The sequence below is a fragment of the Protopterus annectens genome, chromosome 1.part0 (assembly GCF_019279795.1).
Source record: "Protopterus annectens isolate FY-2018-M chromosome 1.part0, PAN1.0, whole genome shotgun sequence".
NCBI lineage: Eukaryota > Metazoa > Chordata > Ceratodontiformes > Protopteridae > Protopterus > Protopterus annectens.
This window is the reverse complement of record NC_056725.1, coordinates 1,917,820,961-1,917,844,771: the sequence shown is the minus strand read 5'-3', so window position 1 is coordinate 1,917,844,771 and position 23,811 is coordinate 1,917,820,961. Positions and strand designations below refer to the sequence as shown.

Sequence of the window (23,811 nt, the reverse complement as noted above, 5' to 3'; positions counted from 1 at the left end):
CTCTGGAATTATAGATAAACTCACTAAACAAGGTATAAATCCCTATGTCACAAGATGGGTTGCCATCTGGCTCACTGACAGAACCCACACTGTGAAAGTAGCAGACTCCAAATCAGACTTCAGACCAGTGACAAGTGGAGTACCACAGGATTCAGTCCTGTGTCCTCTCCTGTTTGGCATCTACTTCTCTGAAGTACAGGCTAACACAGAAGGTCTTTGGGTAACTAAATTCGCACATGACTGAAAACTAGGAGCCATAATCGAAACTCCTAATGATGTGGACATCCTACAAAAGGGTCTCACTGAGACAGATGCCTGGTGTCAAAGCCATGGCCTCAAGCTCAATGCTAAAAAGTGCATTGTCATCCCTTTTGGTAAAAACTCTGTATCCATGAACTACCACATAGGCGATAGTCTACTTAACACCAAAAGTGTGATAAGAGACCTTGGGACACAGGTGGACAGTAGTCTCTCCTTTGATAATCACATTGCCACAGTAGTCAGGAAATCCTTCTACATGGCACACCTCATGATAAAAGGTTTCCCATCCAGGGAAAAAAGAGGTCATTGTTCCCCTCTACTCATCACTCATTAGACCCATTATAGAGTACAATGCTCCTTTCGGTATGTAACTCAGAAGACATCTACAACAACTGGAAAGGCTGCAGAAATACCTCACAAAGAGGATTACCGGCCTCAAACAGATGCTCTACACAGACCATCTCAAAAAACTCCAGCTTTACTCTGTCGCATATCGCCTACTCAGAGGCGATCTCTGCCTAACATACAAAGCTATGTCAAACCAAGATCTATTGGACATGCTCCACTTAAAGAAATCCCAATCCCTCCAAGCTACATGCTCTAGGGACCTAAATCTTGTCACCACAATAAACAGAACATGCTGGAGGGATAGATTCCTGTCCTAGAGACTTCCCGTACTCTGGAACAAACTACTTATCTATATCAAACAAAGCTCCTCATTAACACTCTTCAAGAAAAATCTTGATGATTGGATGGGAGATAGGAAATTCACCCTGGGGATCACTTCTGTGGCTCTGTTTGACAGGGGGCACAGGAAAATAATTTTCTTGGGTGGCAAAAGCCAGGGTACCATTTGGCTAGGATTATATAGGCCCTAGGGTCAATAGCCTAGTATCTGCCTATGAACCTAAGTTTAAACATCATCTAGAAAAATTAACTCTAGCAGGAAACACCACATTCAAGAAACATAAGCAAGTCTTCTTGCTTGTTTACAACAGAAGTGCAGGAAATTCCAACAACTTAAAAGTACTAGCATATTTGGGGGAATGGAGTACAATGCTTCAGAAAGTGCAGGACTGCTCAACATGAAAATATGCCTCACAGCAATATAGCTTTAAAGATGGTAGGTATAAGCAGAAAGAGGATCATGCACAATATACCTCAGTCAGAATGGGAAAGATAGTACCCTACGTCATGAAGGACAGAACAGGAAAAGGGCTCAGATCCCTATAAACTGGTTCACCCAAAAGTATCCCTTCCACCTTGTAGTGACATGGATAAATGGATGGCACACTGTGAAATATGTCAATGACATCTGATGACAAAAGGGAAGGAATGGTCATAACCAGTGAAGCAATTTATTCAAGTTTTTTTTGAATACCTGTTAACCAGGTAGGTGTAGCTGAACTAATCATGTATGGATGTTTTATGCCACAGTCTAGGCCACAAGAAAAGTGGGACATGCAATGAAGATGGAATGTTTACAGTAGCTTATTAATGAGCATTTGTGGGAGGCTGGAGGAAACCACAGCATATTAAGAAAACTCATAAAGGCATGGGGAATGCAAATTCTACAGACAGAAGAAGGAGGTCAGATGTGCCTGGTATGTTTTGGAGGGCTAAAAACCTGACTGTGTCCCAGGTGACTGCTGTATGATTAATGACCTTGGCAGTGGAAAAATCCATGTGGTGGTTGTGAGGGTGGAAGGGGGGATGAGTAAAGGGGCATGGCTCACTCACCTCTCCAGGGGGAGTGGTGAGGATGCAAGTACTCAAGGGCACTTTCCTTGCAGAAACCATGAAATCCATCTCCTGTGCTTCTTGTAGGACTGGGGATACATATAATGAACACCCGTTTTGGAAGTGAGGGGATGTGACTCGCAGACTGCCCATTGCATGTCCCATCCCTACACTTTACTGAGTGCAAGCACAAGGGTCAGGACTGAAAAACAGAAAAAATACAAACTACCCCAAGGCTGTCTGAATGGTCATTCCTCCTGGTTGACCCACACCATGACTATGGAAAATGACTAGCAGGACACTGATGATCAGCAAACAGTGAAGAAATATGATAAACAGAAAAAGAGGTCAGACCTGAAACCCACACAGTGGATTTGTGAAGCATAGCACTTGCTCTCTGAGTCAGTGTAAAGCCCAGTACTATTCAATGTATGCTCTTCAATGACACAATGCTGTTTGTCTCTCTGATACCAGATATTAAGACAAACAAATGTACCAGATTCTTCAGGGCAAATGTTCTCAAACGGTGACAAGTAAAAAAAAACTAAACTGGGTGGAACTTAAATCAAGAAAAATCACACAAGAAACCAAGGATAATGTAGCTCCACTCTATGTATAAGAACCAAAAGTATGCCAGATGGCAGTGGAACATTGTCCCCATCCCCCTATAACACAACTGCTTTCCCCCCATACTTTTTGTTTTAGCAGAATCTACAACATTCAAAAACATAAGGGAACAGGGAGATAGGATTTCTCAGCATACACCTACCACTCCCAATTATGAGCTAAACATCTTCACGCAGTACACACTATGCTGGCATTTACATTCATACCGCACATGCTTCCACATGAATCCATGTTGCTACAGTGTGTTGGCTGTGTCAAGGGACACTTTAACAGGAGACTGTCGCATGGAGGAGTCCCCATATCACCTACCCGGGTCTACATTATTTCAGTGAAAGTTATATACATCAAATACCTTTTCATTGACCTGTTTTCAACGAAAGCCAAACTCTGCAAACGATCATTAAATCAAACATTTTCCCACTAGTGGGCCATCTTCAAGAATTTACCCTGTTCCACACTGTAGTGCGATCTCGCAGTTGATATATTTAGTTATGGGGGGTGTGAGGGGCACAGCCCCCCTTTCCAGGGTGGGTTTTAAATTTTTCTGTTTTTATCTGATTACATTGGCCCACTGGTTACTTACCGTGGGAAAAATTGCGATGTAATGATCGTTCGCAGAGTTTGGCTTTCTCTGAAAAGGCATCAATGAAAAGGTATTCGATGTACTTAAAATGCGTTGAAATAATATAGACCCCCACTACCCAAGAAGGGATCCCCACTCCTAGCTCCATAACTGATGATTTTGGCACCCAGGCCTGCTAGCCAAACTTTGGTTACTAGCAACATAATCAGGATCAAAACCTACATGACACTGCTGCTGGCTTGTCTGTGTAGTAGGCTACTGCTGAAACTGTCCAACTGCATATTCTGTAGGCTAGTAATGAGCACAATGGATAGCCACGGTTTGTCTCACAATCAATAGTTATACTTTCATCCTTCTCAACACTGAGGGAAGGAAGTAGTTATACTCTCTTTCTTTACATATGCCTATGCATATACTGTCTGACTCAAATAAAATCTAACCCAGGGAAACAAAAAGCTAAAAGTCTTGCATAGCAATACTTGCATTTCCAAAACAATCTAAAGGGCATGCAATTATCTGGCAATGTTAACACCAACTCTAGGTGACAGCCAGTTTGATGTGGCACACAAACCCATGTACAAAATGGGAAAGGGAGGGAGGGGTTGATGTCAATGGAACTTCCAGGTAAGTCTAGGCCCATGAAGCATGGATAACCTTTCAGCATATGATATGATCAATGTAATGATCTGTTAAATTAAAGGCAAAAAAGGGTCTCATGTCCAGCCAGAAGACAGTAAGGATATGCACCCATAATCTGTTCTCTCTGATAAAGCTTCAGACTGCAGTCAGGTAAATATATTCACTAATATTACAGAACAATGACCAACAGCAGGAAGGTCTTTTATAAAAATTGACAACATGAATCTCACAAAAAATGTTAAATGCAGACAATGTACACATTTGCATGGAGTGGATCAGGCTTACAGTCTACTATTCAGAGCACCTGAACTCAAAACTACTCATGCTAGATCACAAATACCCAGAGATTCCTCAGTTTTATCAATGCAAATGCCTTAGAACAGCTAGTCGATACCCGCACAAGCGGTAATAATATCTTGGACTTGGTATTAACCACCATGAGTAACCACTGCAGCACCCCTACAGTATTATCCTCCCTAGTAAGATTCAACCATAAAGTGATCAATTTTGAAGTCACCATCTGCCCTGTCCCCCCTCTAGCTAGGTTCAAACAAAAAAAGACTTCTCCAAAGCTGATTACAACCTCCTGAGGGATGGTATAAACAGCTTCACAGCTCCCTTCCCCTCTGTAGGAACTGCCATCAATGTCCAAATCTACGCCAAAGTACTATACGAGCATTTATACAGATACATGGAATAAGGAATACCCATCACAACAAAAATCATCCTCTGCAAGGAAGAGTAAACCTGTCTGGTGGACATCTGCAACAAATAAACTATATAACAAAAGGAAAAAAATTGCTGTCCAGGACCAAGAAGGAGCAGGTGCCCAACTGGAAACAATCTCTCCTTAGCCTGCACAAGGAAATAAGAGCACTAGTGAAATCCTAAAGCCAACTTTGAGTCCAAATTGGCCACATCTACTAGAGACAATCATAAGGCTTTCTTTACATATGTCCACAATCTCAAGGGAAGCACCCAGATCTGAATAGAACTGGTGACCCAGGACAACACATACACAAATGCTGTAGATATAAGCCAACCTACTGGCTGACAGATTCAGTGTAAACTTCACCCCTCTGCCCCCATCAGTAAATCAGGACATCCCCAGTACCTACCCCCCCTCCTCTTATCTCTAAGGAACAGGTCATCACTGTCCTCTCAAAGGTAAAAAATACAGCCTCCATGGGACCTGATAACATCCCACGCTGCAACCTACATGAACTCAGGCATGAACGTGCAGGACCATTAGGCAACTTATTCAACCAGAGCCAGTGGAGCCACTGTCATCCCTTTACACAAAGGTGGAGCATCCACTGACCTGTGAAATTATAGACTTATCAGCCTAATTAGACTGATCTGCAAGGCCATGGAATGGATTATCATGGACCTAATTAACAGGGATGAATTTCCTGTTTCCTATCCAATAATCCAAGTTGCACTTGAATTGGGTTAGGAAGGAGCTCTGCTTCACATGGATGGGGAGCCTGTTCCATAGATGCAGTACTCTCTGGGATATATACCTATCCTCTCCGCAGGTCCTATTTATATCACAGGCAAGGTTTAAGTCTTTTGAATGGGTAATTCTGGTACTGTTTGTTTTGTGGATATGTAGGAGGTCCATCAGAGTGGAGTCTGACAATGCCCTGTATGCCAGGCATAGATCTCCCCTCAAAAGCCTGTAGGAGACAGAATACAGGGATAGGTCCTTGAGGCGGTCTGCATAGGACATATTATACCTTGTATTCTTTTAGTGAAGAACCTCTGTGGACATTCCAGTTGTTGGATATGCCTGGTTAGGTACATACCAAAGGGTACATTGTACTCAATGATAGGTCTGTTGAATGCCGAATACAGTGGAATAATGACTTCCTTGGACTTAGATGCCATACACTTGTTTATAAGTTGAGCAAAATAGAATGATTTCCTCACCACTGTAGACAAGTGATGATCAAAGGCTAGATTGCTATCCATGTGTGTCCCTAAGTCCCTGACTACTGGGTCAACTCTAAGGGGTGTGCTGTCAATATGATAGTTACCACGGATGGATGACTTCCCAAAGGATACTATTATGCATTTCTTGACATTTAGTTTTAGTCCATGGCTTTGGCACCAATTATTTGTCTGTGTCAGCCCCTCCTGGAGATCATTTGTGTCAGTGTAAGATTCAATGACCGCTCCTAATTTGCAATCATCTGCAAATTTAGTCAGCCAGAGACCACTGACATTAGCTTTGACTTCTGAGAAGTAAATGCCAAAAAGGAGTGGTCAAAGGACTGATCCCTGAGGGACTCCACTTGTGACTGGCCTCTTTGTAGAGGTGGACTCTCCAATTCTAACTTCCTGGGTCCTGTCTGTGAGCACGTTGGCTATCCACCAGGTAACATACAGGTTTGTACCTAACTTCTTGAGTCTGTCAACAATGCCCAAGTGGGGTATTGTGTCAAATGCCATGGCCAGGTCACGGTAGGCAGTGTGAACGATTTTGCCCTCGTCCACTGTTTTGGTGACCTTCTCAAAGAAGTCCACCAGGCTGAGTAGGCATGATCTGCCCTTGACGAAACCAAACTGGGTTGGGTGCAATGTCCGAAGGTTTACTATATCTCTATTGATCATCTCCATGATAATTCTTTCCATGGCTTTACATATAAGAATAGTGAGACTTACGGCTCTGTAGTTTCCAGGGTCTGTAGATGGCCCACCTTTGTGCAGAGGGATGACTGTTGCCTTTCTCCATTCATGAGGCATGAAGCATGTTTGGAGGCTGCAGTTAAACAGTAATTCCAGAGGCCCTGATAGGTCATGTTTCATGCTACTTAGAAGGCATCTTGGGATACTGTCTGGGTCCATTGATGCAGTATTCTTGGTCGTAGAGAGAGCATTAAGGACCTGTTTCCTAGTGATAGTGGGGAGGGGGTTATATTTGATATTTCCTGAGGGAAGGTTGAGAGGGAGGCAGGAGTAAAGTTGGAGCAGAATTTATCGACCAGGAGGTTTGCTATATCTTCTGGCTCAGTATAGGTGGCTCCATTTGCAATGAGCTCTGTAACAATTGTGTATTGCCTTTGATATTGCGGACATAGCTAAAGAATGCTTTGTGGCTGTCTTTGGCCTGGGAGGACAAACTTACCTCAAATTTGGTTTTGGTAGACTTTATTTGTCCTCAGAGTTGTTTGTTTAGTTCGATGAGAGTGTTTTTATCCACCTAGGTGCTGCACCTCCTAATTTTTGCCATGATTTTCATCCTCCGGTTATACATATGATTGATTTTGTGATTCCACCAGGGTAGCTTGTTTTTTGAGTTACTACTGTACTTCTTCCTGGGGGGGACAGCTGCCTCTATGCAGCTATTAACATGCTTGTACAGGGATTCTGTGAACAGTTTGGCATAGGCAGACATGTTCTCAGGGTTTATAGGGGCATAAAATTTTGCGAAGTTCTCACTTAATAGCAGGAGGTTAGCCTTAGAATAGCTCCTGAATATTCCTGGTTGAGCTGGGGGTCCAGGTTTTATTTTCACTTCAAAGGAGACCATTCTGTGGTTTGACCTTACCAGGGAAGGCATTACAGTAGGGGGTATGCAGCACTCTCCCATATTAGTGAGGACCAGATCCAGTATGGTTGCACCCCTGGTTCATATACTGACCATCTGGTCCAGGGAGTTTCTGTTTACAAAATCCAGTCATAGAGGATTCCCAGTTAATAGTGGGTTAATTAATGTCACTCATGAATATGGTATTGGGTTGGATGGTTTGTGTTTCTAATAAGTTTAAATACATATTATGGGTTTCCTGGGTCACAGAGGGGGACCTATAGCTTAAAAGGAAGTGGTATTGGATTTTACCTATAGTAATTTAAACAAGGAGCAACTCCAAGTGCATTGTCCTGTTTGGCCAGCCTTAAAGTATATTTATTTTTGATGTAAATAGAGACACCTCCACCTTTAGTTCCTGCCTGTGAAGTAGCTGGTCTAAATGTGTGGAAGGCATTAAACCTTGCACTGTTGGTGTGCTGTCTGCGGCTTTAAACCGTGTCTCAGAGATCACACAGACATCAGCATTCTCTAGGGTAAAGAGAGCTTCCAGGGAGTGGAGTTTTTAGTTTAGGTTCCTAGCATTGAGCAGTAATACCTTTAGATGTTCTTGGTTTTGATTTTCTATGTCAGAAGTACTTTCAGTTTGGCATTGCCTAAAAAAGGCACTATGGGGGAAGACAATGTTTTAGCTAATATTCAAAAGCCTAGAGGGGAAAGGTGCAGACCATCCCTGACAAAGCATCTTGATCTTTTGACCATCTCCTTCCATGCTGACATATATTGCACCCCCTTAGAATGACACCAGAAACTAAGCTAATTATTAAAGTCAATCATGTTTTGTTTGTATTGTGGCATCGTCCTTGGAAAAGGTAAGATGCTGCTCAACACTAGGCTCATACCAGCCTGAAACACATGTTCTGAGAGCTCTATGATGTCTCTCTTCATATAGTCTAGGGAGGTACACCTCAGGTCATTTACTCCCACATGGACTATGACTGAGTCATACTGGTAATTGTGGTCCAATGACCTGAGTGCATGCATAATGTAGTGGATCCTAGCCTCTGATAAGCAATTAATAGTAACTTTCTCCTTACTCAGCCTGGTGAGAGGGGACATCAGTGTGTTTCACAATGGAGTCTACAATGACTAGAATGATGGATTGTGTAATGGCTTGCCTTATGGGCTTAGAGAGGTAGAGGCTCCATGAGATGTAGCTCTATGTGTTGATGTCAGCGTTGTTTTGAAAGAGTGCATTGGGGGTGCTGAGGGTATCTGTTATGTGTACGTCATCTAGGAGGTCTTAGTGGTTTAGGAAGGTTATATTTAATTGCCTCAGCATATGTGGGTGATATGTCTGCTTTGAAATGTGCGTGATGGGTGCAGTACGTGCACTGCTGCCAACCTTATTGACATTAGGAGTACTTTTATGTGAGAGCTTTGCCTCCAGTAATGTGTAAATACATCTCTCACATACCATATCAGTTTGTTTGAGAATTAACTGATTGTCAGTAAACATTAGAGTGTTTCTACATAATGCCTCATAATGCCCATATTCAACAAGCCAGTAATGGAGACAGTAGAAAATTCATATCCATGGCAACAGACCCTTTTTTTATTGATTAGGCTGTTGGAGTGAGAATATCAGTCACTGTCAGGAGTATCTGCTTTGCAACTATGTGGACAGTTGTCACTGCAAACTAGTTGTCCTATGTGCAACTAGATACTGGAGAAATTTCAGTTGTGCTTTTACAGCTAAAATGTCACTCAAGGTGTCAGTCTGTACAGAGCACTGTCAAACACTTGAGGGAAAACTTATACATAGACCCTGAAAATTTAAGGGCTGTGATCCATGTCTGTACTGCATATATATATATATATATATATATATATATATATATATATATATATATATATATATATTGTCATTATACCTTCAAGCTAACTCTGCTATTCACTTTGTATATAATACATGTGTATAAATTGCATGTTGTCATGCACTCTGTAAATAATGCTAAGTATCTATTGGAGACTGAAATAAGTCTAATGGGATGAGTGCTCTACTCCTGTTATCAAATTCAAAATAAATAAACAAACAAATAAATAAATGCATCTGAGGAATGATGCTGGACAGTGGCATATTAAACAAAGTGGACAGACAAACAACGGAGTTGGGGGGAGACAACTACTACAGAAACCATTTTGACTGAAAATTTTCATCATGACCTGTAGAAGGTAACTTGACATTCTGCCATTTATCTTTGAAAGCATCCTATATTAAACTAAATGTGACATTCAGAAAAAGATTCAGAGGAGTTTTGAGGACATAATAGTGCACAATTTGATCCCATAGATAACAGAAACTGATTGGAAAATAAGCCAGTCATAGTCTGGTGATGATATGGGCAAGTGCCAGCATAGCCAGCTGAAGGTTTGCAAAGAATGATATGCCCTTTGAATATCATGCAGATATATACAAGATGCTTGTGGTATAAATCTGATTTATACAGATGCTCATGCAGAAAATGGATTTGTGAGCTTTGCTTGTGTTAAAATGCATCAACAGTGCAACCTGCTGGAATGAAAAGAAATGTATATGTATTACTGCAACGGAATTATATGTACCAGCTAGCTTACTTTAAGAAAAATAAGGGAAATGTAAATGAGCTGTTAAACCATTAAAACAGCATCCCACAGTGTTGAATAGGACCACAGATGCTAGGTCTGGGAAAAAGCCTTTGTTCATTAGCTCAGTAAAAAGAGGGGAAGCCCCAGGCACTGCCATAAACATTTAGATGTGTACTGTTGCCATCTATACTAAATTCCTGTCTCAGCTTCAAAGAGGAATACTGTGAGAACCTAGACTCAGGTGACCAGATGAGGCCATTTTGCTAGCCCTCTTGGAAATTATATTTTAGATATTACACACAGAAATCTCAGACTACTGAGTATTCTGTTTGGGGGCCTGACTAAAATAAAAACTGCTCACATACTTCACCTTGCCTTGCCCAAGTAAGTTATTAGGGAATGGTAAATTCTCTTAGATTCAGTCAGGAATATAGTGAAGCTTAGTTTAGAGTGTTTTCTTCTTTATTTGTATGAGTCTGTCCATCAGTGTTAATTTCAATATTTTCTGTGATTTGAACTCTTGTGGTTTATTGTACATATCTATTCAATATTTTCATGTTCTTTTATTATTTATTATAAATATATTTAAAAATGTTATTGTGGCTGGTCCTTGTAGAAAGTATCTAACCTTTGACAGTACTTATATTTGTTTGGTGACACTGTGTGGGCCACTCCAGAAGACCTAGCTGTCTTGGTCAACTACTACCATTTGTATTAATATTAACTTCACTCAGCATACTGTAATTGGATACCCTTTTAAGAGCCTTACAGTAACTGACTGATGGCAGTGAATCTACCCTACAGACTGGGCAAAGTTGGTAGAGTAGGTAATCTGTGCCAGCCTTTCCCAGGTGTGTGTGTGTGTGTGTGTGTGTGTGTGTGTGTGTGTGTGTGTGTGTGTGTGTGTGTGTGTGTGTGTGTGTGTGTGTGTGTGTCTGTGTGTGTGAAAATTAAATGTTAATCACTGTGCATGTTAGCTACCTGGGGCAGGGACACAAAGCACTGGGTTCACAGTGAGGGTGGTGGAGTACTTGGTGTGGACACTCGGCTGAGGGCCTAACCCTACAGCTGTACCGGTGGGGAGTGTTACTGGGGACCTGGAGGGAGACAGATATAGAGACATCCAGACCTTGGGCTGAATGTGTTTCCTATGTGCTCTTAAGGGAAATTGTACTTGATGCAGAGAAGTCTGCAACTGAAAATACTGAGTGTATCCATTTCTATTACAAGTGAACATCCCTCTCCAGTGTCAGTGATGAGGATTCAAGCTCCTCGATTACTATGGATGACACATATTGATGGCAGTGGTGGGCATCACAGTATGTAAGTGCAAATCAGCACAAACTTTCAAGATGGACATATGTCTTCTATCAATAAACACCTTCGGAGTGGCACAGTTTATTTTCAGATGATTGCTTACATAGTTACCTGAAACAGTACACATCACCGTATCTAGTACACAAACTACATATAAGAAGCATGTAACAACTACAAAAACTGGCAAGTTATAAATAGATTCATACAAAATTCACCATAGTTTGGAAGCATTTACTTAAGTGCACCAGAAAACCTAGACCACAAAGATGACAAAATGGTGAAAAAAAAATACTTACCACCAGAAGGTCACAGGTGCAGGGTAATGGCTCTTGATCACAATGTCTGACCCCTGCATGTGAAAAAAGGTCCTGGCCACTGTGGTAAGGAAAAAATCTATGGATCAGTTAATGACCACAATCTGGCAAACTGCAGAGGGATCATAGGATTGATACTTATAAGTGAGGGAGAAGTGACTAATGCACCAAGTCTGCAAGAAGAACTGTGAGCATATGCATAAAATGCATACATCATCACACATTGAGGTCCCTCAGACACATCACATAAGAATCTTAAGATGACATGGACTGCTCTCCAGAACAAATCAAACCCCACGGAATGACCTGCCCTTAAAGTGGGAGATACCCAACCTAGGAAGGGCATCTTGAAGTGACAATACCGTGCTTCAGTACAGATGAGGGTGTGTCAGTGAAAATGGTACCCCAGATGAACCTCAAGGGCAAACAATGGTGCAAAAATAATTTTCTAAGAAAAAAAAAAACACTGGACAAAGGTAAGGCATGGCATTTTATTCTGGATTAAAGAAAGGTACTGAAATTGTTTATGCTGTTCTTAACTGGTTCTCATTTCATTCCATCCCTCCTAAAAAATGCAAATTATAATGTACCTTTATGATCAGGGTTTGCTACTATCAGTAGAAGCCTTCATTATATTCCCAACATCTGATTGCATTTTCATATGATGCTTCACAAAATATTGTGGCTGGCATATGATTAATTGATGTATTGTTATGCTGGATGCAGTTGCTTTAACACATCTGCACCAGCATGCAATGTCTTAAAATTTATCTCTGTCTGTTTATAAGCAGACAGTCTGGGCAGGATGCAGGCTTTGTCTGTGTTCTCTGAAATGTGTGGCCTTAATAAAAAAGCTACCATAAATGTGCCTTCCTCCATCAACAGATTCATAAATCACCTTCTCAGTTGATGGCACTGATACTATCTCACCCTCCACCACTAATCTATGCTTAAGCACCATACTTACCGTAAGCCGGAAATGGTCTTTATGTTTTTGATGTACAGCAGATGCGAAATGCTGATCACTTGGCTGAGGCAGACGGTTTTCTTCATCCAGTATATCCAAGATACCCACCAGTTTTGATTCAATTAAATCTATTTAGGAAACAAAAATGAACACATGAAGGACACTGCTGCAACCAACACCAGCTCAGGGCAACTACCATCAAAAATGTTTTCAGAACACAAACTAGATACCAGCAGGCAAACTGAATAATAAGTATACACCGTGGCATTTCTGCAATGCAAATATGGAAAGTAATGTAGTCTATAACCTGCAGCAATTAAAAACAAAACACAATTTTATATGTTTAAATCCCAGTGCATCTGGCGCCAGGTAGCTAGATTCTGCATTTTTCAATATGAGTCATCAAACTCATACATAGCTAATCTCAACTGAATATTTAAGAAAATACATATCAAAAGTACATACTTTAGCTAAAGCTGTAAGAACAGTTGATTCAGTAAGAAAAGAACCCCTGTTAAGATAATGTTCGTAGCAACAGGCAACTAACAGCTCTGAATGTTAAGTTACTTGGACTTCATGCAATAATTGACTCTAGTTCTCCTGATGACAAGGAGAGGAGAAGTGTCTAAGAACATAAATGGGGCAGGGCAAGACAGTCATCTACCTATATTTCATAAATATTCCTGTGCAATGGTCTTTAGTAAAGGAGGTCTCAGTGTGTCCATAAATTGGAATATTTACCACTCTTAATGCAGAATAATGAGTGGAAAAGCATTAAAAGACCCAGGTTTGGTCCATTACTCTTATACTGCTCAACATTTTAGAAACTCATCATTATAAAATCATGTTTGCTTTCCTAAATACCTCTAATGTGGGTGGGAGTGAGAGGGGGATACCAGTGACACCTATAAGGCAATGATGTCAGGAATCAAGGCAGATGCTTATCAAGACAGTTAATCCTAAGGCCTTATACTTAAATAAACTTACCGTATTGTACTTAGGTGATAAGCATGGGAATTGGATTACAAAAGAGCTGTGGATCATAAGGTAATAAATCAAGAAGCCTCATCTGCTGGCAGGGAGATTAATGGCAGAAAAGTGCACAGTCATTGATTCTCTACTTGGTTGCTTCTTCATTTGAAAGGTATATATCAGATTTGGGTCCTAAGTAGGTCCTTTCTTGGAGCACTGTACATTATCCTTAACTACTACAGAAAAGGACATCAAGGTATTAACAAAGTGCAATATAGTCCAAAAATGACTACTTTACTGTATGTATGAATAAACATTTGTGAGAACGTGAAGATCATCTGTTTATAGATTAACCCATAAGTAGCTACTAGGCATGTGGTTCAGGAGACTACTGCAGAACTTAAAACATCTGCCAATTGCCCTAGAGTACTGTCTGGTTAAGTCACTTATTCAGAGTCACAAATCAGGTACATGGAGAGTGAGGGAATCAACCATGGACTATTGGCACTAGCTTGTTAAAAATCCAGGGCCTCGATCCTCTAGGCTAACTGTCAGCATTTCATCCATTTTACTCCAAAAGAAAACAGAGGTAAAGAGCACATAGTCATTTCCACACTCCATGGTTACTACATGTCATTTTTCTTTAGAGCAACACATGAATCACATTATTTAAATTGATAAAAAACTGATAAACATAACTGGATGTTACATCCCACCTGGAAACAATATACCTACTCTTGAGAACCCACTGCATTGGTCCTGCAATTCACTCCAACAGGAAACTATAACCATGGGTGATTTTAACATTGATTGGCTTACCTGCAACTCTGACAACCCCACTAATTATATAAACCCACATGGATTCACACAAATCATACACAATCCTACAAGAATTGACAAATTATGCAAGAGGCAATCTACCCTCGAGTGGATACTAATAAACAGACCAGTCCACTTCTTCCTCTCTGGTTGCCTACCAGATGGCCTGAGTGACCATCTAACAACCTTTCTACAGTAAACTCTCAGTTAACAAGCACCCATGGGGATTGGTAGATGCCGGATAAGTGTTGTTTCTGGTTGCTTGAGAGTTACTATTAAAAATAGACCAGACAAATACTGTACCCTATACCATACCATAAACACTGTATTGATTTGATTTTAATATTTAAATACAGTAATCAAAAGCCTGGCTGGAATAATAATATTTTAAACTTATATTTTCTCTAGAAAGTGTGGCACATGGAATGGTTTTCAGTGGCCTGCTGAGTGGATTGGAACTGAATAGTGAGAGAGAGAGAGAAAGAGAATGCATGTATGAAAGCAGAAACAGCTGTGTATGAGAGATCGGAGAGATGTATGAAAGCTGAAGAGACTCTGTGTGTGAGAGAGATTGGAGAGAGAATGTGCAATCTGATGCAAACTGAGTAAGTATGGAGTGAATGTTGACATTTTAGTAATTTGGCTTGTATGGTTTGACTTGTTCTCAGGTTGGGGAGAGAGAGAATTTATTTTCATCTTCATTTTGAAAACTCTAAAACTCTAAAAACGTAGGTATGTTTCTGCGGGGGCAAAACAAAGTGCAACACATGAAAAACTGAATTGTTCATACTGTACTGTATTTCTTTGATTTTTTTTTTCTGGTTGGTTGAGTTCCGGTTAACTGAGAGTTTACTGTACTAAGACAACATATTTATTATACCAAGGGTACTGTCTACCAACTAATAAGAAATAAAAAGAACTTTATTCCCTTCAATTTCATATCTACCCTTAAAGGTTGTAACTGGGTTCCACTTAAATAACTTGATCTTGAAGAAGCCGTTAACTGCTTCAACACTACCTTTCTAGATACCTTAAACGTACATGCCTCTCCCAGAAATATCAGAATCAAATCTAATTTTGCTCCTTGGCTAAGTAATAATACCAGGTTACTGCTTAAAGCTAGAGGCAAAGCTTGGGACCAGTGGCATTAAATTAGGACTCCAGCCACAAAACAAGCATACCTTGAACTCAGAAATAAAGCAAAGAAACAAGTTAAACATGACAAGATCAATTACTATCACAACATACTAATTATGCATCAAAACAACCCTCAAAAATTCTGGACAACCATTAATAATATACTTCTTCAGGTAAAGCTATTACTCCTACCCAAACAACTGCAAATACCACAGAGAATATATCTGCTCAATTCAATAAATATTTCACGGAGACCATTCTAACCCTAGCTAACCACCAAAACTACCCCTCCTTCACAAAACCTCCCAAGTCATGTAACAACAACAACACTTTAACTTGTCTCCACAGATATGATAAAAAGGCTTAAAAAGCTAAAACTCACAACAATGGCAGCAGACAAGCTACCAGCCGACTTTCTGCGAATCGCTGCCAATGCGATCGCCTACCCAGTTGGCATTCTTATTAACAGATCTATGTCTGAAAATCTAGTCCCTGAAATTTGTAAAATTTCCTATATTATTCCCATACACAAAGGGGGTAATTCTACAGAACTGACTAACTATCGCCCAATTCTTATACTATCCCCTCTAGCTAAAATCCTAGAGAGATATACACATATACAAATTATGGACTACTTATATTCTCAAAAACTTTTGTCAAACACTCAATATGGCTTTGGCCCATTTCATAGCACTACCACTACTCTAATGTCCTTCACAAATACAGTAAACCACCACAGAAACAATGGACAATTTGTATCTGCTATCTTTCTTGACTTCTCTAAGGCCTTTGACATGGTCACACTCCAGTAAAATAATTCTCTGCTCCAGGAATAAATCTCTTCTAGAAGTAACAAAAGCCAATAATACAGCTGGAGACTCCCTCTTCTCTAACTTTATATCTAAAATATGAAATACACTGCCCACCTATATAGCATCCAATCCTTCCTTAGTACTATTTAAAAAAATCACTAAAAACTCACCTAGCAAATACTTGTACAACTCCCAGTTAGTCTTCACCCCCATTACTTTATTATCCTTTGTATGTATGAACATGTATCATAAGAAGTCTGTTTAATTCTCTGACATATGATGTTTCAAAATAGTTACTAATCTTCATGTTTTATGTTGAAGTACCTGTATTTGTATATTGTATATTTCTCTAATACTTCATGTATATCTCTATTTGCATATTTCTCTAATATTTGATGTATCTGCAGACATTCTATAGGTACCTTAATCAACTGCATTACTGCTGATTTATTTGTATTTTGTGTTTTTGTGGAGCTTTTCTCCCCAGGCCTCCTCTGAAAAAGGACCTGTGTCCAGTCGAACTTTCCTGGTTAACACATGTAAAATTAATAAGATATATAAAATAATTCGAAGGTTCTTTTCTCACTGAAGGTAGTTAACCAATGGCAGCTGACCATGAAATACAACAGAGATAAAGACAGTGTAGGCTTTTCAAATGAATACAGACAAATGTTGGCTTAACAAAAAAATCATGATTTGCCCAGGCAACTGAAATATGTAAACATATACTTCAAAGTGACACCAGAAAACACAGTGCATAACTATTTCTTTTCATATATTAAACCTGTAGGCTTTTTACAGCATGACTACAATACAAAAGGATCTCTTGGTACCAGAATAATGTATAATTAATAGATTGGTTAATAGACTGGTTATGTCTAACTTCATAGCGTCATAGCTTAGTACTAAGCTAACTGCCTTTGTGGGCCATTAAGCCTAGCCAATTACCCCATCTGAGAATCAAACTCTGGACATTGTGTTTGTAAGGTAAACACCTTAACCATTATGCCAACATCCCACCCTGAATGACTAATCCAGAAGGACAATATGACATAAGTGAGAAAGTACACAGCACAGAAGTACGCACCTATACAGTCCTGATTGTCCACGTAGTGTACTTCATTTACTCCCAGCCCTTCCTTCTGGTACAGCTCTTGTTCCTGAAATTAAAAACAAAAGCTTGTGTATAAACAGCAAAGCTGCATCTGAGGTGAGAATGAATAGCCCGCTAGATCACAAATTACCCAATTAACTTACACAAAAATATATATACGTAGGTGCATGAAGGTAAATGAGACAAACACAAACATTGTCAGCCTGTCATTGCTCTGAATTACATAGTCTAGAAAAAACACATTTGGAATGAAGGACTAATAAATAGCTCTGTGTACAGAGTTGCAGCACTTCATATGACAATCTCTTCTATCCCACTTCAGCAATACACTTGAGAAAGTTTCAGTTACATGTAAAACATTCACATATGACTCTTATCCAAAGTCACATTGAGTCAGAGCCACGAGTTACCATAATGCAGTCATGGCTATGAATAATAAGTGCTAAAGGTAGAGTAGAGATGAATGAAGAAAACATTATTGCATGCAAGTTTTACACATCACAATACAGCCTTTAGTTATAGCTACATAACTGCGCAAGTAAATTTCTCAGTTTATACAATTTTTATTTGTTTGCTCAACAATAAATATGTTAACACTGTACACCTGAAAATCCAGCATATTTATTAACAACTAACAAATCATCTAGTAGCATTCTGGCTCATGCCACTTGTCTGACAAGGTTTTTGACAAACTATATTAAGGCCGATTTAGAAAGACTGCCTCACAGTAACCATTTCTGATTCAGAAACAGCTCTACCACAGTGCTTTATCATGAAGTTATGCAGCACCATGGTGTTCTGTTTCTGTGGCCATTCTAAATGCTAATGAGGCATTCTAGGGGACAGGCATAAGCTAATTAGCCAGGGTTCCTATTGTATTATTGACAGCTTAGGTTGTCGAATGCTTAACATCGACACCTAAGCGTCGAAAGCCCTACAATAGTGAATGGACACATAATTTAATGCTTTCCTCAGGAAAGAATTTGCATTGCCGTTATTGGGGATTTGCCCTTTCCCCATTGTAGCGAGATCTTGGAGTTGGTATATTTAGTTGGGGGGTGTGGGAGGCACAGCCCCCCCTACTATGTTTGGGTGTATTTGTTTATTTTGTTTACAGATGGCCACGTGAATTCTTTCCCGAGGAAAGAATTAGATTATATGGCCGTTCGCTATTGTAAGTGTGCCCTGGCCCAGCAATCTAGGAGCCTCAATCCTCACCACTAACACCAGGGAGGTCGTCTCCTAGAAGAGGAAAGGATAACTAATACACACAGTAAAGTACAATTTCCCTTAAGTGCACACAGAGATCACAGTCAGTCTGGGGATGGCTTCTCCCTTGCTCCCAGGTCCTCAATAAGACTCACCACTGGCACAGCTATAGGGTCCAGGTCTCAGCCTAACTGGGCAAGCTAGGACCACCAGTACCCTCTCTGTCCAACCAGCACTTCGTGTCCCTGCCCAAGTAGCTGACACAACACACCCACACTTTGAGATAAGTATTTATACAACTTCACAGACACTCTTGGGAAAGGCTGACACAGATTCTCCAGCTGTGCCCCTTTACCCAGACTATACAGTAGTAATTACTGCCACCACCCTGTTAATAATATCAGCGACTAAAAGGCCCTTAAAAGGGTGTCCAATTATTACTGTGCAATATTAATATCCAATGGTAATATGACTATACAGTCTAAGGCTTATCAGAGTGGCCTATTACAATAAACTCTATATAAATATGCAGTGTATTCTAGAGCTTATCTCTACACAAAGCAGCCACAGGTAGAAGGTTTTAAAAATATTTAATAATAAATAATTAAAACACAAGACAAAACTACTACACCACAGAGATATCTAAGAGTTCACAGATCACACAGAAACTTAAAATAATACAGTAGGACAGGTCTGGTTTCAAAGAAAAATACCTAATTAATCTTTACTAGCTTTAACTATTCCTACAAGATATCACAGTGCTACAAACTTACATGTGAGCATAAGCAGAGTGCTGATAAGTTAGATGCCCAGATCAAAATGCCTCAGGTCTCTTGTGAGAAATAGTACTTAAACATTACTAACAAACATGTCTCTAAGGCCCTCCCAAAATTACATCATTTTGACACTTAGGTTTTCCCAGTATTCATATTGCATCATCTTAACACCTGGTCTGAGTTCTCAGGCCACAAACTGCATTATTTAGCAATCTAACACCTCCTCAGAACTTCCAACGATACAAGACATTTCACATGTATATGCTAACAAAAACTAAAGCAATAAAAGCACCTTCCACATATAAATTCTAGTCATAAACTTTAGCCTTAAAACAATGGGCAAAAAATCTTCATCCAACCACCCTCGGGCCGAATTCTAATGTTGTCACATATTTTGCAGTTCCACATTTCACAGTGTTTTCTTACATTTAAAAACACAAGCCTGTATTTTACATTTATTTATACAGTTGATAGAATTACATATTAAATTCTATTTGACTAGGCCGGCAGCCTTCACCCATATCTCTCCAATCGTCACAGTAAGCTTTTGACGCTTAGGTGTCGATGTTTTAGGATTCGACAACCTAAGCTGTTGATGATATGATATAGATGCAATTAGCCATGCATGCCCCATCCAACTGTCTGCAGTAAGACATTCAGATAATCGCTTGGCTGCATAAAGTAACCCTGCTGCTCATGTTAATCACTCTGGCCAAAAAATTGTGTTCACTAATCACAGCAGAAGTAGCTGTGGGGGAGTTTAGCAGACAGGTAATGTTGGAGTGAGTCTGTAGCTGCATATTTGTAGTTTTAACACAAACACAGTGACAAGCAAAACTGAGAATGCAATTAAAAAATAAAAGAAAATCTCATCTCAAAACTGAGCATCCCATTGTACTAACTGATTCTTTAATATTGAAAATAAAAGCCACTGATAATTTTTTTTAAAAGCATCACACGATTTGCACTTTTACTTACATATATTATAACAAATATTTAACTTAATAAAGGTGCTGCATGACTTCATGCTAAACCACTAATGGAAGGGCTGTTTCTGAGTCATATGTGAATGTCTTGAGAGTGTGTGTTTGCCTGGAAGATTGCAGTAGGTGGGGTAGTTAGGGGGAAGGTTTGCATGTCTTTATTTCTGTGTGTCTATAAGAATGAGTGTGTGTTTGTGGGGGGGGGGGGCTGTCATACATACACACCCTCCAGACTAACAAGCAAATCCAGTTACATTATTGGAGGAGGGACACTACACACTAGGGATAGCCTGCATTTCATGCCTTAAAGGCATTTATAAAATAAAAGAAGAAGCACAACATGGGTCAGGTGAATACTAAGGTCCAGAGATACAGAGAGGTCATCATACCACTGTACTTGGGCCTCATCAAGCCCATCATAAAGTACAATGCCCCCTTTGGTATGTACTTGACCAGGCACATGCAGCAACTGGAACATCCACAAAGGCTCCTTACAAAAAGAATACAGGGAGTAAACACAATGTCCTGCGCTGATCACCTCAATGCCCTGTCTCTTTACTCGGTATCATATACAGGCTTCTTAGAGGTGATCTTTGCCTGGCATACAAGGCATTCTTGGACCCAGTTTGGATGAATCTTTTGCATACCTGCAAAACAAACAGAATCAGAACTACTAGATTAGAAGACCTTCATTTTGCTTGAAACATAAATAGGACATGCTGAAGAGACAGATACGTTTCTCAGGGAATTACCATTCTCTGGAACAAGCTCCACATCTATGCAAAGCACAGTTCCTCCCAATCCCTATTTAAGTGCAACTTGAACCAATTGATGTGTAATCAGAAATTCACCCCTGGTCTGGCTCCTATGTGTCTGATGGACACAGGCAGTCAGTAAATCACCCCTATAAATCAAATTTGTGGGTCACATTTGGATTGCACAGCTAGGCTTTTAAGGGCTCTAGTGGTTGTTAGCTTAGTATACACCTATGAACCTATTAATCAGGGAAATGGTAAATATTAGACATCAGGGATACTGTAATAAGGAAAGATGCTGTGGGTTGGGGAGAACACTAGACTTCAGGATACTCTAAACATCATGCTATAAAGACATTTAGAAATAAGGAAAGATGGCGTGGTTGGGGGGGTACCAGACACTAAATGCCAGAGATACTCTAAACAGAGTGCTGCAAACACATTAAAAAAAGATTCAAACCTGATCCCTCCTACCTCCCCAAAAGGATATTAGTCCTCTGGACCACCACCTAACACAAAGGGTAATATAAAATATTACCTAAATGTTAAAAAAAACAGTAGAAGGGGGGTTAGATCCCTGTACCCTTGACACAGGAAACAGCAACATTAACCAGCTACTTTAACTCATAAGCTAGTGTAGCATGCTTTTTCTTCACACAAGAAGAAGTAAGACACTCTAATTATTTAAGGACTGCGATAGTTTGTGAATTACAAGGGACAGAGCAGGTACTAAAGGAAACAGCTGGGGTATCCTGTAAAATCAGGGACATTTGAGAGGGAAGCAGATGTGTCTGCATAGGGGGAGGGTTCAGGACAAAGTTGGGAGAAACACTAGACAACACCAGGGAGAATTTCTGAAATGTGAACTTGGAGTTACTTAAAAAGCTAATAGAGCAACAGGTCTAGCACTGCAATGCAGACTCTGCAGAATAAGAAGTAAGAAACTCTGATGTCTGGGATTACAGACTGACCGACTACAAGTACAATTTGTGAGTGGGGGGGGGGATATAAAAGAAGACATTGGGACCATTCTGTCAACTCAGGGACAGGTATGGGGTATGTTGTGTGTGTTTGCTTCTAAATGTGTGCCTGTCTGGAACAAAGTGAATGGGTGCATGCCTGTGCCAATGCAATGCATGAGCTACCAGCATTAACTACCTCAGGAAAGTGCTGATTAGACTAGTGGTTGTTAAGGGTGATTCAGAGACATGAAAATCAGCCAGTAATGAGATCTTTCCTTATTGTGGCTAATGTCTCAGGAACGCAAATCTCTGTAATGTGCAGACCCTTTTTGCCACAGCTCTTGCTACCAGCACTTGGGTTATTTCTGAATCCCTGGGACTGTGAGGTTGACTCAATGTTAATAATGTTGAAAAGGTTGTTAGGTCAAACACACCCTGGCCTGGCTGTGCTGTCTGCAGAAAGCAGAGGTATACAGCCATTCCTGTGTTAAATGCTATGTCCTTTAAGGGAGCAGTACTTTGTGAGAGTTTGGTTTGTGGAATTATTGCTCAATAAATTTTGATTTAAAGAACTGACCCATATCCACCACCCCTGTATTACAAGACACTGGTCTGTGGTACAGCTTTCGAGTAAATAAACGTTACACTAATAGCATAACTAGTGCCCACCAAATAGCAGTCTGTCAAGGAACTACAGAGCGACAACAAGACATTTAGTTTTTTACTTTGTGTAAAAATCATTCAATAACACTGGTAATTTAAATGTAATACTAACAGTACTTTATATTTACTTCATTAACTCAATCAAGCCTACAACACCTTTTTTGTACTGTTTCACTCAACACCCATAGCTCCTTATGGCATCCAGACATTTTTTGTGTCTGACTTCTTTAACTAAATGACGTACTGTCTAATAACAGGTAGCATTAAAAGGGCAAGCATTTATTTACAAAAAAATGACACTAAAATTTTGAATCTGGAATGCCCTGTTGTGGAAAAATTAATAATTATTTGCCATTTATTATTACTCATATATCATATTTATGACCATATTTTCATAACTGAGAAACCTACATGCCATTGAGCAGTATGGTGCGAACCACCATGGCGAGTGACAGGAACATTCACTGCCAATGAGTGTTTATATCACACTACACTAAATTATGAAAATAGGCAGTGTTTCCATATATACTTAAGTAGAGCCGGCCCAGAAGAAATAAACTAAATAACCAAAAACCGGACAGTGGAAGAGTTGCACGTAGAACCAAGACTTTATTCATACATAAACGCTGAATATGAACAAGGCGTTTTCGTCCAAGTATCCCTCAGACTTCTTCAGAGATAATGTTAAACTCATCTACATTCTTACATTATATACATTTCCCCTTAATTGATTGATAAGGTTAATTAACCCCTTAAAAACATACAACTGTTAACTATTAAAATTCCAAAAGGTACATTAAATATTATGTACAAAATACATAAATAACCACAACTATTGGAATATGAATAGAATATATACAATTATATCAAATATATACTATAAAATGTCATTTGTTGTAAAAAATGATAAATAATTAAATAAATAGCGTGACAACTGATATACCAAACAGTACGAAGATAAACATATATGTACCAGTTATATCAGATTTGTAAAAAAGGCC

General features: G+C 39.7%; 1 protein-coding gene across 1 annotated transcript in view; it reads right to left on the bottom strand.

The window, feature by feature from the left end:
* The window catches only part of MYO6 (myosin VI), a 692,995-nt gene that overhangs the window by 347,058 nt on the left and 322,126 nt on the right, over nucleotides 1–23,811 (bottom strand). The window contains exons 10-11 of the mRNA XM_044077058.1: nucleotides 17,436–17,508; nucleotides 12,609–12,736 (exon numbers count right to left, since the gene is read on the bottom strand). Of these exons, the coding sequence (XP_043932993.1) occupies nucleotides 12,609–12,736; nucleotides 17,436–17,508 (201 nt within the window). The remainder of the gene's footprint in view (nucleotides 1–12,608; nucleotides 12,737–17,435; nucleotides 17,509–23,811) is intronic.